This window comes from Orycteropus afer, unplaced genomic scaffold (genome assembly GCF_000298275.1).
Source record: "Orycteropus afer afer isolate SDZICR_OR568_19922 unplaced genomic scaffold, OryAfe1.0 scaffold00003, whole genome shotgun sequence".
NCBI lineage: Eukaryota > Metazoa > Chordata > Mammalia > Tubulidentata > Orycteropodidae > Orycteropus > Orycteropus afer.
In genome coordinates this window covers 34,364,576-34,382,640 of record NW_006921590.1, presented here as the reverse complement: position 1 = coordinate 34,382,640, position 18,065 = coordinate 34,364,576, and the positions used below count along the sequence as shown (strand labels likewise).

General features: G+C 37.1%; 1 protein-coding gene across 1 annotated transcript in view; it reads left to right on the top strand.

Moving 5' to 3' along the window:
- The window catches only part of STAG1 (stromal antigen 1), a 528,154-nt gene that overhangs the window by 410,825 nt on the left and 99,264 nt on the right, over positions 1–18,065 (top strand). The window contains exon 14 of the mRNA XM_007937169.2: positions 14,005–14,122. Within this exon, the coding sequence (XP_007935360.1) occupies positions 14,005–14,122 (118 nt within the window). The remainder of the gene's footprint in view (positions 1–14,004; positions 14,123–18,065) is intronic.

Here is an 18,065-nt window from a genome sequence, read left to right as displayed (position 1 = left end):
TGGAATTCCTGCCAGTCTAGAAGGTGGATGGGAGTGACGGATGGCCACACCTCCATTCACCAAGAGGGTGTGAGATATAAGAGTAACAAGGGGAATGTTGCACCTTTCAAGTCATCATCTGGAATATCCTTGTGGTTCCCGGCAAGTGGAGCCTGTTCTTAAGTTCCTGGAATCTTGGAGAACACTGTCACTTTAAATATCCAAAATGGTCAAACTGCTTGTAAACTTTCAAAATGGATGCACCCTCCAGACAGGCAAAAGTCCACAGCTCAGCCCGCCTTCCTCTTCGCTGCTTCCCCTTTTATTCACCAGTCACCAGAGCAGTCCTCCATGCAGTCCCTTGCTAGCAGGGCTGATTTTTACATTAATTCTTAGGTCCTACCACTACTCGTGAATATCTAGCTGTCTGTGCCATCAGGATTGCCGCCAGACCACAGCTCTGTATATCTCCCTTTTTTGGTGTTTTCATGCAAATTGTTCTGCTAGTTGGAGTTTAGTCCATGTGTATATCCTTCCCTTCAAAGCTCAGGGGTCCAGATTATCTTCTCTATATGTGTTAATTGGTTCCCCTTTTCTTTATTGAAGAGGGTCTGTGCAGTCTTTCTGCCTATTCCACCATCTTAAGGGAACTCTCCCAATTTGTTTCTTATTCATGTTATTTGTATTCTGTCCCTCTTTCACTTTGTTACAGTTGCCAGTGGTTTGTCAATTATATTCATCTTTTCAAGTTTTGTTGATTTTTTTTCTATTGTCTTTTTATTTCATTTATTTCTGCTCGCATCTCTGTTATTTCTTTTCTCCTGGTTACTTATAGGCTTTTTTTTTTCTTTTTTCCTGTTCTTTTTTCTAATTGTTGGACATGTTGGGTTAAGTTGTTGATTTTGGCTCTTTTTTCATTTTTGATTTGTGTATTTTTGCTGTAAATTAGCCTCTGATCACAGCTTTTGCTGTGTCCCAAAGATTTTGCTATGTTGTTTTTGCATTCTCATTTGATTCAAGAAGGTTTTAATTTCATTTTTTATTTATTCTGTTACCCAGTCATTTTAAGGAGGGTATCAGTTTCCATGTTACCTCTTTTTCCATTGTTTTTCCTATTGTTGATTTCTAATTTTATAGCATTGTGATCTGAGAAGATGCTTTGCAATATTTCAGTGTTCTTAAATTTATTGAGTTTTGCTTTTTGGCTTAACATATGGTCTAACCTGGAGAATGTTTGATTCAAGGAGTTTTTAATTTCATTTTTTATTTATTCTATTACCTAGTCATTTTTAAGGAGGGTGTTACTGAGTTTCCATGTGTTAGGTCCTTTTCTTTTAATCTTCCTATTATTGATTTCTAATTTTATAGCGGGAGCTCTGGTAGCATAGTGGCTAAGACACTTGCCTGCTAACCAGACGGCTGGCGGTTCAAACTCACCAGCCACTCCTCGGAAGGAAGGTTGGGCAATCCTACTTCTGTAGTGATACTGCCTTGGAAACCCAAGGAGGGGTCGCTATGAGTCGGGTTTGACTCGACGACACATAACAACAACAACAACAACAATTTTATAGCATTGTGATCTGAGATTCTTTGCAGTATTTCAGTGTTCTTAAATTTATTGAGAAATGCTTTTTGGCTTAACATGGTCTCTCCTGGAGAATGTTCCATGTGCACTGGAAAGAAATGTATATTGTGCTGTTGTTGCATGAAGTGCCCTGTAGGTGTCTATTAGATCAAGTTAATGCATTGTGTTGTTTAGTTCTTCTGCATCTGTTCTGGTTACCTAGTACCACTCTGACAGGAATATACCACAAGTGGGATGGCCTTAACAAACAGGAGCTTTTTCTTACAATTTGGAGGCTTTAAGTCCAAGTTCGAAGTGTCAGGGTCTAGGGGCTGGGTGAAAGCCCCTCAGCCTTGGGCTTCAGCTCTGCCTCCAGTTCTCAGCCCACTTAAGCTAGAGGATTTTCTTCCCTCAGACAGCTGCTGGCTGCTGAGGCTGAGAAGCCCAAAGCTGACAAGCAAAAAGGTACAGTCCTGATGTTACCAAATCACACAGCAGGCCATTAACTCAAGTCCATTGTAAGTCCCAAGTTCAGCAGAGCATGGCAGGCTGCTGAATAACGACATGGCTACATGCAGGGTCCAAGCATGCCACAAGCTAGAGACCTTTCCCAGAGCTCCCTCTTATATACAGGAAGCAAACCACATACCCAAAGCAGCTACTCAGCTGCTTGTGGTAGATCCCACTATAGAGTTGATTGCCAGTCTCATTATAGGGAATAACTACCACCAGCTGCCCAACCACTCAACCAGGTCTAGCCAAGTTGACACACAGACATAACCACCACAGTGTCTTTGTTGAGTTTCTTTCCAGTTCTCTGTTTCATTGAAAATGATGTTGTGTTAGACTGGGTTCTCTAGAGAAACAAAACCAGTAAAGCTTATATATATATAAAGAGAGAGAAAAATTTATCTTAGGAAAATGGCTCACACACTTATAGAAGCTGGCAAGTCCAAAGTTCTTGGATCAAACCTCAAGCTGAAGGCTTTTCCCAATTCTTGCAGCTGCAGGGGCTGAGGAGCTCAAGGTTGGCAGGCAGTGTACTGGCTGTTCACTCCAATAATTGACAAATCCAAGATCTCCAGGCCAAATTGTGGATTGTTTGCTCACAGACAGTTGTAGGCAGCACAAGAGAATCCCGATGCACAGAGGAATGTCTCTTTTCCCAGGATGTCCATAGATATACTTGAAGCAGCCCACACCCCTAGAGAAACTCCCTTTCAACAGATTGGCTGCTCAAAACATAATCAGCTGATTCCATCATGGGAATAACTACATCACAACAGCTTAAACCACACAGAATTGTAGTCCAGCCAAGTTGACAAACAGCTCCAACTATCACAAGTGTATTAAAGTCTCTTACTATTTCTGTGGAGTTACCTGTTTTTCTTTTCAATTGTGTTAAAGTCTGATTTATGTATTTTGGAGCTCTTTCAGTGGGTGCGCAGATAATTATTACAGCTATGTCCTCTGTTCAATCAGTCCTTTAATTATTATATTATGTCCTTACCTGTCTTTTATGTTGGTTTTTGCCTTAAAGTCAGTTTTGTCAGAAATTAATATTCCACTCTGGCTCTTTTTTTATTGCTGTGTGCTTAATATATCTTTTTCCAACCTTTTGATTTTTAGGCTATTTTTGTCTTTGTCTCTAAGGTATGTCTCTTGTGGACAACATATTGATGGGTTATGTTTTCTTATCTAGTGTGTGATTCTCTGTCTCTTCAGTGATGTATTTAATCCATTTACATTCAGTGTAATTATCAAGTATGAATTTTTTGTTGTCATTTTGTTATGTTTTTTCATGATATTCCTGATTTCTTTGTTCCATATAATTCTCTGTGCCAAGCTCTTTTTTTTTTATGAATTGTGTTATCATTTCCTTAGTTGCTATTGTTTTAGTATTTGCTCAGTATGTGCTTGACCTCTTTTTTATTTTGATGTGACAGTTTATTTTACCTTGAGGTTACCCTTTTCTTTATCATTTTAATCCCAAGTTTAGAACAGTCTGTTGTATCTTGCAATTGTCTTGACTTCCTCACTATTTAGAAGTTCTCTAACTACACAGTTTTTTCCCTTTTGGTTTGTAGTTGTCCTCATTTACCAATTGATGTCTTTGGTTCCCTGTTTGTAGTCTTGTAAGTGTATTTTACTTTGGATACTTCCCTAACTGGGTTGGTTTCTAGGTTATGTCATCATGTTTGTTAATCATCAGTTGTTGTTTGCTGTTGGTTCTGTTTCCAATAGACTCCCTTTATCATCTCTTGTAAGGTTGGTCTGGTTTTAATAAATTCCCTTAATTTCTACTTATCTGGAAATGTCATATTTTTACCATCAGATGTGGGGGCAATTCTTGGTTGGAAATTTTTTTCTTTCAGAGTTTTATACACACACACACACACACACACACCATCCCATTGCCTTCTTGCCTGCATTGTTTCTGCCAGGAAATCAGAAGTCAACCAATAAGAATTGGTTGCCCTTTGTAGGTAACTTTCCATTTTTCCCATGCTGCTTTCAAGATGCTTTCTTTGTCTTGGGTGTGGTGAGTGTAATGATGATATATCTTGGTGATCTTCTTTGTTGTATCCCATTTGGGGTTCATTCATCCTACAACTAGTAAGATGTATTTTCCTTTGCTCTTCTCAGCAGGTGGAACATAATTCTTAGGTTGCTGGTATTAGAACGTTCTGCTTTAAATATCCAGAGTGGCCACACAACTTGTAAAATTCAAAATCGCTGCACCTTCCAGACAACCAAAAGTCCAAAGCTCAATTTGCCTCCTTTGCTGTTTCCCTTTTTTAGTCATCAACCATCAGTGCAGTTGTTTGTCCATGCATGCAGCCCTTGGTGAGCAGGGCCAATTTTTAAGTCACTGCCCAGGTCCTAACACTACTTATAATATTCAAACTCGCCACGCCATCAGGATAGCTGATAGTCCACAGCTCCATTTGTATCTTTCCTTTCAAAGCTGAGGGCTCTAGGATTATCTTCTGTATCTATGTCAATTGGTTTCTCTTTTCTTTGTTGAATAGGGTCTGTGTAGCTTGTATGTCTATTCCACCAACTTCAGTAGCTCTTAAAATACTGTTTTCTTGTCAAAGTAAGTGTGAATGTATTATAAAGTTCAATACAAAGTGCTTCTGAGTTTTTAAGATAAAACATTAAATGCCCAGTCACACTTGTGATAGACCATTTCAAATTATACCCCTAATCGCCTTAGGTTTCAGAGGAATGAATAAAAACTATATGCTGCAATCAATCCTATATGAAAAAGTGACTTTCATAGCAGCAACAATTTCAAAAGTTGATAGCAATGAGACATGCAAATACTATTATCAATTGTTGTCTACTAGGTTAATTGGATTTTGTTATTAATTGAAGGGAAATGTTTTGGGTCTCTGAAAGCTCAGGTGGTTTTCTTTTTATGCATTGTTGTGCAAATAGTGCACACATTACACTTTTTTAACCAGCTCCACCCTCCCCCAAAGATATTTCATCACATTATGCTAATTTTTTTACATGTTGTGGCAAAAAATTAGCATAATGTGCTTACAGAAATACTTTTAGGGAGGCCATGGTGGGCAAACACTTATAATGTGCACATTATTTATGTAAAGTATGCTATGTTTCTTTCAAGAAAGACAAAAATACTTTGTTTTGAGCAGTTTCATCTTTTTTAAAACAATAATTTGTAATGTTTATTACTACCCTATTTTCTGATGGTATTACTATATTCTTGTGTTTTACTGTTATTTGCTGAAGGTTCCAAGAGCATGAAAATATATTTCCCAGTCCTCCTGTATGGCATTCTTCTCTGTTGCAAAAGCAACTGCAAATCATATTTAAGGATTTCTCATTGATTCATAGTTACTGTCCTTTATGGTCTCTTATTTCACAAGAAACACATTCTTTGCTAACATATCTCTTCATATTCTGTTGTACTAGCCCTGTCACACCTCACCTAGAGCAGAGTGCTTAATAAAGCCATAATAAAGTTTGATGTGATTCTGATGGTTTCTCACCCTGAATTCCTCTTTGTTTTTTTTCCAGTACATGCTTATTAGTGATATTTCAGTAATAGACTTATCAACTATTGACCTGAAAGAGACTTTAGAAATCATATTACAAATTAATTACAGGGCAGTTAACTGGGAGTAATTGAACTGATTATTCATTATTTTGTTTTTCTAGGATATGAAATAGTACAATTTTAATAGAATTATAAAACAGTTGAATTGAAAGCGGCCTTACAATTCATGGAGTAGTCTCCTTTTACATGTGAATTACAGATGAAATAATAGAGATGAAAACATCTTCTTAAACTGGCTATCAATGTTCTTTTCTTTTTGTATGAAAAAGTGACATATTTAAACCATCACAACCTTTATAACAATCATTGGCCTCAACTGATAGATTATCTTGTATACTTAGATACATACCAAATAGTATGATAAATGATACTTCAATATGAAGAGTGTAGATTCCCCTATAAGTAGTATAACCATATATTGTACAAACTGTGATGCATTTTGGAGTGATAAGGATACTATTAATAATTATTCCAAGGCAACAAGCACAGCACAGGATAGTCCTAGACAGATTGTAAAGTATTGTCACCCTTCCTACAGGTTTATAGAATGGTGAGGCTGATTGTGACAGTCATTTAAGACAGAGAATTGATAGTCATATTATTGATATATCAAAGAAATCTCCCCATAATATTCATTCCTGGGAATGAATGATAATTTTTTTTATTAGTTTGTATATGTTCTTCAAGATTCATCAATGACTGGCTCTGTTTTAGAAGAGGTGACAGCTAGTATAAGAGTATTTAGAAATTTTAGGCTTAAAACCTGAATGATTATTTGCATTGTAAATGATTCTTCATAAAAGATTCCATTACACAGTGAACTCTCTTAGTATATTTAACTATTTGATGGAAGGTTAGCGGACAGAGAAAACTTGAGCTAGTATTAGCAACCTTGAAGTCAATTGAAAATTAATCAGAATGCACACAGAACATTACAGTTAAAGTCACCAAATAAAGGAGATTATTTTGTCATATATACAGGTGTATACTTTACCCTAAAGTAAATTATACTCAGATGTAACAGGGTAAAATCCATTTATAAATAGAATTTTAATTTATATGTTACATATAACGTATTATCAATTTTAATTTAGTTGTAATTAGTCATTTTGCCATACTGTCCAGTAAAGAAAAAGTTACCTTTTTTGTTCCTCTAATTACTGAAAAGTACAAAGAATATCAAGCATCACAGTTTGTACAATAACACTATTGTTATTAACACTATCCTTATAAATCATGACACCAAAAATCATTTTTAGAAAATTCATTTTTCTCTCATTTTTAGTGTTCTGGTTCCTTTTTAATCTTAGAGGTTTTTTTGTTTTGTTTTGCTTTTTATACACATTGAGACTGCCTCAAGGCCTTTCTTTCTGCTCATAGCTTCATCTTTAACTCTCCACAGAAGGCCCTTGGTACAAAGTGTCTGAAAGGTGATTTTAACTTTCTCCCCTACTGGACCTTTTAGAATTTATTTTCTCTCATTTACTTACTTGGTAGTCTAGTAAAAATTTGAGATTTGACAATTTCTATGGCCATCACTGATGCCTCAAGACACAGAGAGTCTATAATAAACATTATGCCTGACCAGTCCCTGATTTACCACATTGTACTGATTGTTGTTGCTAATGTTAGTGAATTTAAACTCTTATAAGAGAAATTGTCCAGCACATTGTCCTGCCTTTCTGGCATACACACTGAATTTAAAACAACTATTTGTTAGTATAAGCCCCCACTCCTTATAACCAGAAAGATGAGGAAATTGTCAAGAAGTCATTATCTATATTAAGAAAATTGGCTACCACAGACGTAAAATTTCTAGTAGTAGTAGTAGTGGCAACATGCCAGAGCTAAATTTTAATATGCTTTGATGTAAGACCTGGAAAAGTCATTCATAAGAGTGCCAGTGTTACTGGAATTACACTACTGAATTGTGCCATCAACTCATCTCACTAAAAACCTCAGACTAAATAAGTGAAGATGAAAGAGGTAGTGTCAGCCCACCAAAATAGTGAGGACTTTCTGAAAGATATGAAGTAAATGGGAAAGGACTGACTAAGAAGTCCATTAGAGCTAAGTAACCCATAACTCCAGTGAGGCAAAAATAGAAAAGCTTTCCTTCTTTTTTAACTGAAAGTTTTTTGATAGGAACTTGAAGTACAGCAAAGATCAGAGCATCAGTGTGGTGAAAGAAGTAAGCTGTAGGTAATAAATAAGTGGCTATGCTTTATCTGAGCCTGTTCCTCACTTTAGACCTGCTAGTCCAGGCATTTGAGGTGTGGACAGTGGGTCTGATAAGCAAGTTACGGAATAAATGGCCCAGATAATTTATGGCTGCTAGGAAAACCAGGAAACTTATACAGTGCATTTAAAACACTAATGTAAACACATTGGAGGAAAAGCCAACTCAATTATAAATATCCTCTTTTTCTCCTTGCAGTCAAAGAAGTCAGGACCTTGCAACCAGAATCAAGGAAGAGATGCTACCTACCAGTGTTCTTTAGTCTAGATTCTTACAACAGATAATAACTGGCAACCAAGAATCACCAAAACTTAAATAAAATCCCTACCATGAAAAAAGAAGCATAAAACCCAACATAATGCTTAAAAATTTTAATTAATACTTCCAATCATAAGAGACTATTGTGTAGGAGAAAGAGAGTTCTTAGAAATTAAAAACAAATTTTTCACAATTTAAGGTGGAAAATCAACAAATACCCTGAATGCAACAACCCAAATATCTATTTAGTTGGGTAGAGAGCAAATCAAATGATTTTTTTTTTTTTCCAGAAAGCACTGTAAAATAAGAAATAAATGGAAAGTATGAGAAAGACATTGTGATAGGAAGTACAGATTCACAAATTATTGATTGTATTGTCTAGTAAGTTCTCTATAAGGACAGCAGAGAATGGAGAGGTGCATCTAATCAAAGGACATGCAGTCAGAATGTTTATTACCCATGCATCCCATGTACCAAGTGTTACTTGAGGGTGTTTCCTAGCAAAATGAAAAATGGATACAATAAGAGGAAAATAAAGTACAAGAAACAGTGGTGAGCAAATAAATCAGAAAAACTTAGCTGACTCTAAATAAGGCTGTGAAGCTTAAGGGAAATGCTGAGAAATCCTTCTTAAGGTGAATATTCAAATTAATAGAAGTAAATAAATTTGCTAAGGATCTTGGTGATACATAAATGTGTTAGAATAAAACACTGGAGTAAGAACAAACAAAACAATCAAGAAAATGTTAACAAGTCAAGAATAGAAAATAAAACACCAGAAATAATCTCAGTGGATGTAAAACCAAACCAAATTCACTGGTGTCAAGTCGATTCCTACTCATAGCAACGCCTCTTTGGGTTTCAAGGTGATATCTCTGGATTGCCCAACCTTCCTTCCGAGGAATGGCTGGTGGGTTTGAACCACCAGCATTCTGGTTAGCAATCAAATGCCTTAGGCAGTATGCCACTAGAGCTCCTAGTACAAAATGCTTTATTAAAAGACAGGTTATTATTTGGGGTTAAAATAAAGAAATGAAAAAATAGTTATATGCTGTTTACAAATACACCTTAATCAAAGTTATACAGGAACCTTACAATTAAAGGGCTGGATAAAGTTATAACTGTCAAATCTTATAAAAAAAAAGGTAACAGGCAGAATAATATATGAGATAAATGAGCATTTAAGACCCAAAACAGTTAAAGGGACAGAAGAGGAATATTTTATAGAATGTGCGCTTACCAAAATTATAATCATGAATTTTTATGTACCTATTCTACAGAAATACCCATAGTCAGGCATACACCCCAGGGGAAAAGAAAAATCACTGAGTTAATCCCAACTCATAGTGATCCTGTAGAATAGAATAGAACTGCCCCATGGGTATTAGAACTCTGCAGTCTTTACGGAAGCAGACTGACTCATCTTTGTCTCGCTGAGCGGCTGATGGGTCAAACCACCACATTTTCATGGCACCACAAGCTCTCATTAGGCATAAAAGCTTATTTATTCAGCATAGGGTTTTTCTTTTTGAAAAAAGACTTTAATCATATACTACTTCAATAAGAACAATATGACAATTTTAAGTATATTTCAAAGAAAGATTCCTTAGCATATTGTTAGTTCCATGAAATAGTTTTGTTTTTTTAAATTGTGATTTGGGTGAAATTTACAGAACAAATTCATTTTTCATATGGCAGTTCATACACATTTTGCTTCATGACATTGATTGCAATCCCCATAATGCAACAGCTTTCTTCTCACTTCTTCCCTTTGGTTACCTTTACCTTGTGTCCTCCTTTCCTAAGCATTCCTGCCCCCTGAGCTATCTCCCTGTGCAAATACTGCCCTTCTGATCTCCCATGATTGATTATTCTAAGGAGTATACCTACTTGGTGTAAATGTTCACATTATATGCTTGTCTCTTGACTGGAAGCCATGGGATTGAGTTCAATTCCAGGTCTGTCAGACCAGTAAGCCTGGTCTTTTTTATGATTGTGAGTTTTGTTCCACGTTGTTTACCCACTCTGTCCAGGATCTCCTTCACTGATGCCTTTCCAAGTGGTTGACAGTGGTAGCCAGGCACCTAGATGTTCTTCTGGTCTCATGGTCATGTAGGCTGAGGCTTGCATAATCCCTTAGTCCCTTGGACTAATTGTTTCCATGCATCTTTGGTTTTCTTCCTTCTTCTTTGCTCCAGACAAGCACACATCCAGTAACTCGCTTCCTCGGGGTGGTTGACTGTAGCGAAAAAGTTATCATAACTTTGCCCTGTTAGCTCTGTTTATATGGACATTCTTACGAAGCATACGAATACGGATGTAGAAGTATCATCTGCCAAGCATACGTGATCATAGATATATTCCCTTTTGCCTAGACATACCTGATCATTCAGCCTATCTACCTATGTATCTACTAATAGATTAATGTTTGTTATTACTGGTAGTGCAGTATGGTGTATGTAAAAGTGTCTGTCTTTGTTGCCTGTTATTCAGCATAGGTTTTAATAGCAACAGTTTTGAAACAGTTCATTTTTCTATTTTCTACCACTGTTTTTCTCCTTTGACACCAAGTATTACTGTTGTATACCACTTGTGTCAGTGTTGGAATGCTATGATTGTATAGGAATAGTTTGGAACATTTGAAAGATAGCTTTGTGCTGTTCTTTCCAAGCAGTGATGCCAACTGATAATATCTACTTTAGCTTTACCAAGTTACTGGGAAGGCATGTGAGATGTGTGTATGATTTTCCTGAGGCTCTTCAGGATCCAGGAAGTGAGATTTGAAATGTAGTAGAAATGAAATGAAAAATTAAGGCAGTCAGATGGCAAAGCATTGAATAAGTCATCCAAATGGATATTGAAGTTAAGAGTAATGATAAAAGTAGGAGTGAGGAAGGAAACCAATTTAAGTTCCAAATGTGCCAAGATACCGGCAAATAACCAGAAGTTCTAAAAAGGGTGGATCAGCTTTTAGGAACTAGAACTATGCCAACACCTTCTCCACTTACCTTGCTTACAAAGCTTCATGGAAGTAATATTCTTCAGAGCTTAATAACTGGCAGGCATTAGAGAATATTGTGTTAAGTATTTGAAGAGTTTCAGAGTATTTGTTTACTGTGGGGTTCTGAAGAAAATTGTCAAGAGACTAAGGAGCAGCAAAAAGGGGGAAGGTGGTGGGGAATTTGAGTCAAATGGATATGAGATTAGAAAAGAAGAAAGATGTAGAAATATATCTTGGCCATTTTGTCTTGACAATTTTAGACAGGAGTTAAGGAAGAATTGGCAGGTACCAACAATTCCAGTATAATTCTAGGAGAAAGTAATCTCTCTCTTTTTTTTTTTATTTGTTAAAAAAAAAATAAAAGAACCCCAGCATTAGTAGCAAAGTTCAAGAAGACAAAAAATAACAGATGCTGGTGAGGATGTGGAGAGATCGGGACTCTCATACACTGCTGGTGGGACTGTAAAGTGATGATACAACTACTGTGGAGGGCAGTATGATGATTCCTTAAAAAGTTGGAATTAGAATTACCATTTGACCCAACGGTTCCATTACTAGGTATATATACTAAAGTGAGAGGCAGGGCAAGAACAGATATATGCACCCCCATGTTCATTGCAGCACTATTTACAATAGCAAAAGGGTGAACACAACCTGGGTGCTCATCAACAGAAGAATGGATAATGGAACTCTGGTACACACACACAGTGGAATACTATACAACCCTGAAGAATAATGTAGAATCTGCAAAACACCACATAGCTTGGATGAACTTGGAGGACGTTATGCTGAGTGAAATGGGTCAATCACAGAAGGACAGATACTGTATTAGTCCATTATTATAAAAAGTCAAGGAAAGGTTTATACATGGAAGGAATTTTCTTCTTTGGTTACCAGGAATGAGAGGGGAGGGAAGGGAACACTGCTAGATAGGTAGAGACAAGTATTGATATGAGTGAAGGGAAAGGCAATGTACCAAATGTGAGTGATCAACACAGTGGCATTGAGGAAGGGGAAGACATAGAGAGGTGCATGGGAGGTATACACAACAAAGAGAAGCCCTTTTGCACATACATCTGCATTGTCAGTGATGGCAAACATTGATATACAGGTAGATAGATGGTTGGACAGGCTGAACAATTAGGTTTGTCTGTGCAGGGTGAAGTGTGCCTAAGACCATGTATAGGGTTGGCAGACAAAGTTTCTACAAGTGAATTTGTATGTTCTGTAAGAATTCCTAGATATATAGTAGAGCTGACAAGGGACAATGTTGTATGTAGCCACCTCTTAGCCACAGCCAGCTCCCCAGCGAGGAAGTGAGTAGTTGGACCTGTGGGCTTGAGACCTTGCTCAGAGGGCACATCAAGCTCAATCGGCACAGCATACTACACAGAAACGTTGTTCCACATCCTACTTTGGCAAGTACCGACTAGGATCTTAAAAGTTCACAAGCAGCCATTTAGATGCAATGATGGGTCTCTCCTTGTCCAGAGCAAAGGAGAATGAAGAAAACCAAAGACACATGGAAACAATTAGTCCAAGGGACTGATATGCCATGCAATCCTCAGCCTATATGACTGAGACCAGAAGAACGAGATGGTGCCTGGCTACCACTGTCAATGGGAGCTCTGGTAGCATAGTGCCTAAATTATTTGACTGCTAACCAGAAGGCTGGCAGTTCAAACCCACCAGCCACTCCTCAGAAGGAAGGTTGGGCAATCTACTTCCATAGGGATACTGCCTCGGAAACAAGCGGGGGTCTCTAGGAATCAGGTCCGACTCAACAGCACATAACAACAACAACACTGTCAGCCACTCAGAGGCCATCTACATAGGAGATCCTGGATAGAGTGGGAAAACATTGTGGAGCAAAACTCAAAATCTTAAAAAAAAAAAAAAAAAAAGGGACCATGTTTGCTGGTCTAATAGAGCCTGGTGGATCCCCTGAGACTATGGCCCCTAGCTGCCTCTCAGATCTGAAACTGAACCCACTTCTGTGGCTTCCAGCCAAAAAAAAGGCAGACATATGAGCTGAACATTTACATTAGTTAGATACATTCCTTGGAGAGGTCAATCATAGGAGATTAGAAGGGCTGTTATGCACAGGGAGAAAGCTCGGGTCAGGGGGCAGGATTACGGGGGAGGGAATGACACGGGGAAGAATTAACTATGAGGAGGAAATTGGAAGAGAGCTGTTGCATTGTAGGAAATTGCGGTCAATGTCATGAGACAAAGTGTATGTGAACTGCTGTATGGAAAATGAATTTGCTCTGTAAACTTTCACCCAAATCACAGTAAAAAAATTTTTTGGAAAAAAAAGATAATTACAAAGAAACAAGAATACTGATAAGGTAACCTAGATCCACTTCTGATATCAGAAATGCTGCTAACTAGCTTTACTTTCACTTTCCTCATCTATAAACGATGTGTTTAGATGAGGATGTCCCTAACCTCACTATTGTAAATATTTAAAAAATCAATTAATTGATTCTGAACGATACATCTACATTATTGATGTAGAATACATATAAATACATTGTTCTTGAAGTAGCTCTTGAAACCATTGAGACAAAATCAATTTAATTATGAAGAAAATAGTTTAATTAAAAATATTATTAGTAATAGCTCAGGGGGCAGGAGCGCATGGAGGGAAGGATACAGGGAAGAGGTAACTATGGGAAAGAAGTGGGAGGGGAGCTGTTGCATTGTGGTAAATTATAGTCAGTGTCATGAGACAAAGTGTATGTGAACTGCTGTATGTAAACTGAATTTGCTCTGTAACCTTTCACCCAAATCACAATTAAAAAATACATATATTATTAGTAGCTTATTCCATAAATAATCTTTAGTTATAATCAATTTGTTATTTTTAGTTACATGAACATGCAGCCTACTTGGTGGACAGTTTGTGGGAGAGCTCTCAAGAACTCTTGAAAGACTGGGAATGTATGACAGAATTGTTATTAGAAGAACCCGTTCAAGGAGAAGAAGGTACAGTGTTTGATATGTTGATTTGTATATTGTTTGGAGTTTCCATTAATAATTATAGCATTCTGTGTAGATCATTTTTTAAAAATAAATATATGCAAGTATGCTATGTATATTTTTGCAAAGAGAGTAATTTGTTTCCTGTAACAAGTAAGGCTGTCTCAATAGTTGATACCATTCCAGATTAAGACTGCTACTTTGCCATGAGTTTTTCTAAATCCATATAAATGCCATGTTGTTGTTATTAGGTGCCGTCGAGTCAGCCCCGACTCATAGCAACCCCTCCTTGGGTTTCCGAGGCAGTATCACTACGGAAGTAGATTGCCCCATCTTCCTTCTGAGGAGTGGTTGGTGGGTTTGAACTGCCAGCCTTAGGCACTGAACTACCAGAGCTCCTACAAATGCCATGTAATATTCAAAAAAGTTTTTTTGTGTGCTGATTTGAGGCACAAAATGATAATGTGTTTAACGTAATAGAAAGTGTTTATCTGGAATGTTTGTGCTCTATTTGTATGTGAACTTGAAAAAAACCTATGACACATAAGGCCTTAATTAGATCCCTACCATCCCCTTTTGTTAAATAATCTTAAAAATAAAATCAGAAAATTCGTATAAATCTTATAATTTGCCTAGCTATTCAAGAAATAGGAGCTCAGGTGGTGTAGTGCCTAAGGCATTTGACTGCTAAACAGAAAGCTGGCGATTCAAACCCACCAGCCCTCCTTGGAAGGAGTATCGAAAGGCATTCTACTTCTGTAGAGATACCACGTCGGAAACCCAAGGAGGGATTGCTGTGAGTTTAATCAACTTGATGGCAGTGAGTTTGGTTGGTTATTTCTGAAGTACACATCGTATTGTACTTTATCATGTCCAGGAAAGTGGATATGTATACTGTCATGTGCCATATAATGTCCGTTCAGGCAATGTCTGACCACATATATGTCTACAGTTCCATAAAATTATAATAGAGTTCAGAAATCCCATTCAGAGAATGGGACATTGCAAAACTAGTACCTTCCTGCACATGACACCTGTATCTCATGTTCATGTCTCTTGTATGCAAAATGATTGCATAGCCAGGTATATAATGGTATAATACATACATAACTTATAATACATTTATCTTGATAGTCATACAAATACCTTTGTTACTTGCTTATGTATGTACTTTACTTTCTATGTAAAAAGTTTACCATTTAACAATTTGTGCTTCAATTTGTAGGGAGCAGCATCCAATCTCATGTATTAGATGTAGTCTCTTGTGTGTGGTAGTGTTCTCTCTCGAAAATATTATTGTGAAGTATATCATAGCTCCCAAACTCAGCAAAACCAGTGCCAGTGATGGCAGCAACAAGAGGCAAAGGAGAGGTATCAATTTGGAATTAAAACACAAAGTTATTAAACAACACAAAGGCAGAAATTTAGCGAATGCTATTGCTCACAATTTAGGCATGTCACATTTGACAGTCATGATAATCCTCAAAAATAAAGAAAAATTTCTCCAACCTGTAAAAGGATTGGCTCCCCTGAAAGCTATGAGATTAATGAAAATGCAAGAAGGTCCTATATCAAATATATAGAAATAGCTAATGATGCAGATCGAGGACCAAACACAAAAGCTATTTCCTCTCAGCATGTTGATGGATCACTGCTAAGGCATGTTGCTTATTCGAGATGCTTAAAGACAAAACACCAGACTATGATAATGGTGTTGCATAACATCCAAATCATATAGCATCCTATTTTACAGAGCATATTGTGAACATTAAGCAACACATGACTGTACTTACTATCCATCTGTCAGTTTCTCATAATGTGGTGGCTTGTGTGTTGCTCTGGTGGTACAGTGCCTAAGGCATTTGACTGCTAACCAGAAGATTGGCAATGCAAAATGGCCAGCCACTCCACGGAAGGAAGACTGGGCAATCTCCTTCCATAAAGATTTACCACCTGAGAAACCCATTGGAGGTCACTGTGAGTCAGAACGAACTCGATGGCAGTGAGTTTGGTTTTTGAGGCTATGATGCTGGAAGCTATGCCACTAGTATTTGAAGTATCAGCAGGATCAGCCATGGTGGACAAGTTTCAGTAGAGCTTCTAGGCTAAGGCAATCTAAGAAGAAAGTCCTAGTAGTATATTTCTAAAAATTAGCCAGCAAAAACCTCATAGATCACAACAGAATATTGTCCAACTCATTTGTTTGGATACGTGATCAGGGAGGATTCAATTGCTGGAGAAGGTCATTGTGTCAGGTGAAGTGGTGGCCAGTGAGGGCAAAGGAAACCTTTGGTGAAATGGATTGGTACAGTGGCTGCAATGATGTTCTCAAATGTGCAGATGATTGTGAAGATGACTCAGGACTGGGCAAAATTTCTTTCTGTTGCACATAAATCAACTTGGTGACAGTTAACTATCTATACTTAATAAACAGATCATATTCTGAAAGTTTATGTATATTAGTTTCTTAGGATCAGAAATGGTCTTTCCTCTATCTATAACTTGGTTTTCAAACTAACCCACAATAATGCTTTAAAGAACTCCTTTGTTTAATTCATAAAATAGTCCTGGAAGGTGGGTGAGGTACCTTAGTGTGAGGCTCATAATGGACTGAACATGGATTCAGAATCAAAAGTAATACAGATTCAGATTTTAAATTCACTCTCTTGTAACTAATGTCCTCATTTTTTCTGACCCTTAATTTCCTTTTCTGTATAACGTAGGGATTACTTTCCCTGCATATCTTACTTACATAGTTATTGTGAGAATTAAATGAGTTAGTAAAATGTTGATTCCCTCTTCTGCTTCCCCTTCCTTCCTGTGTGTTTCAGCCCTCTGGGATAGAATAAGAGCAGAGAGAGCCATACTCTGCAGGTGACTACCAATATTGATCCCATCCCAAGATCACTACAAGAGTGAGCTTCTCCCAGTGGTCTTTCTGAGCAGTACTGCCAACTGTCTTACCTACTGTGGCTTTAACAAAATTCAGTCAGAGAAATAACAGATACACATATTACCCAAACGTGTTCCATCAAACTCTCCAATTACCTCTTTTAAAAAATGTGATTTCATATTTTACCTGTAACAGTTCCTTTCCAAACTTTTTACAGACCTTCTTTCAACATGTTTTAGCTCTACCTCTAGTTTTCATTTAATGACATTTTCCTTCCTCCATTATATTCTTAGCAAGAAGATAGCCCTATTACTAAATTGAGAATGCCCTTTGCTCTCTAGGTCAAACTTGTACTCTAGGTATTTCTGTTCTTTTGGAGAAAAAAGAAAAAAAGAACACATTCTGTGTGAGAATATATGTATAAACATATATTCTGGATTTTCTCCTTTTTATTTTACTTATTTCTGCTAAGTTCACTGACTTCATACATTCTATTTCTAACTAACTTTATCCCTGATAAAATCAATTCCCCTTTAATCATTAATGCCCAATGTACTCTTCAGTAAAGGACCTGGCATAGTATTCAGTGGTGTTTTCCATCCATTCTTGTGGTCATCAAATTAACAAGTTACCAGAACTGGTTAGAGCTCTTGTTTCTAATTCTAATGCACCTTTCTCTGTATCATCATCCACTCTTTAAGGTTATTTTCAAGAAGAAAGGAGGCAGCAGATACAAATTAAAGGAAGAGCAGAGTTGGTATTCTTATGTATTGTTATCTTTTTACTTGCTTTTAAATAAAATGTGTAAGTCAGTAAATAGTAATTTAAATTGCTGTTTTCTACCAACAAGGTGTCCTTGATGGAGTTACCATGTTAAAATAACTATGTACTATTAGATATTCCATTATAGCTTGAATTTAATTGGACTTGGGTTTCTTCACTTTCCAGACAAGGGGTTAGTTTAGTTTGGTTTGTGCTAGGAAAGTAAATGATAAGATGAGAAAAACTTGAAAGTGAACCACAGCTTTAAGATACTGTTGAGTCTGAGTAAGCAAG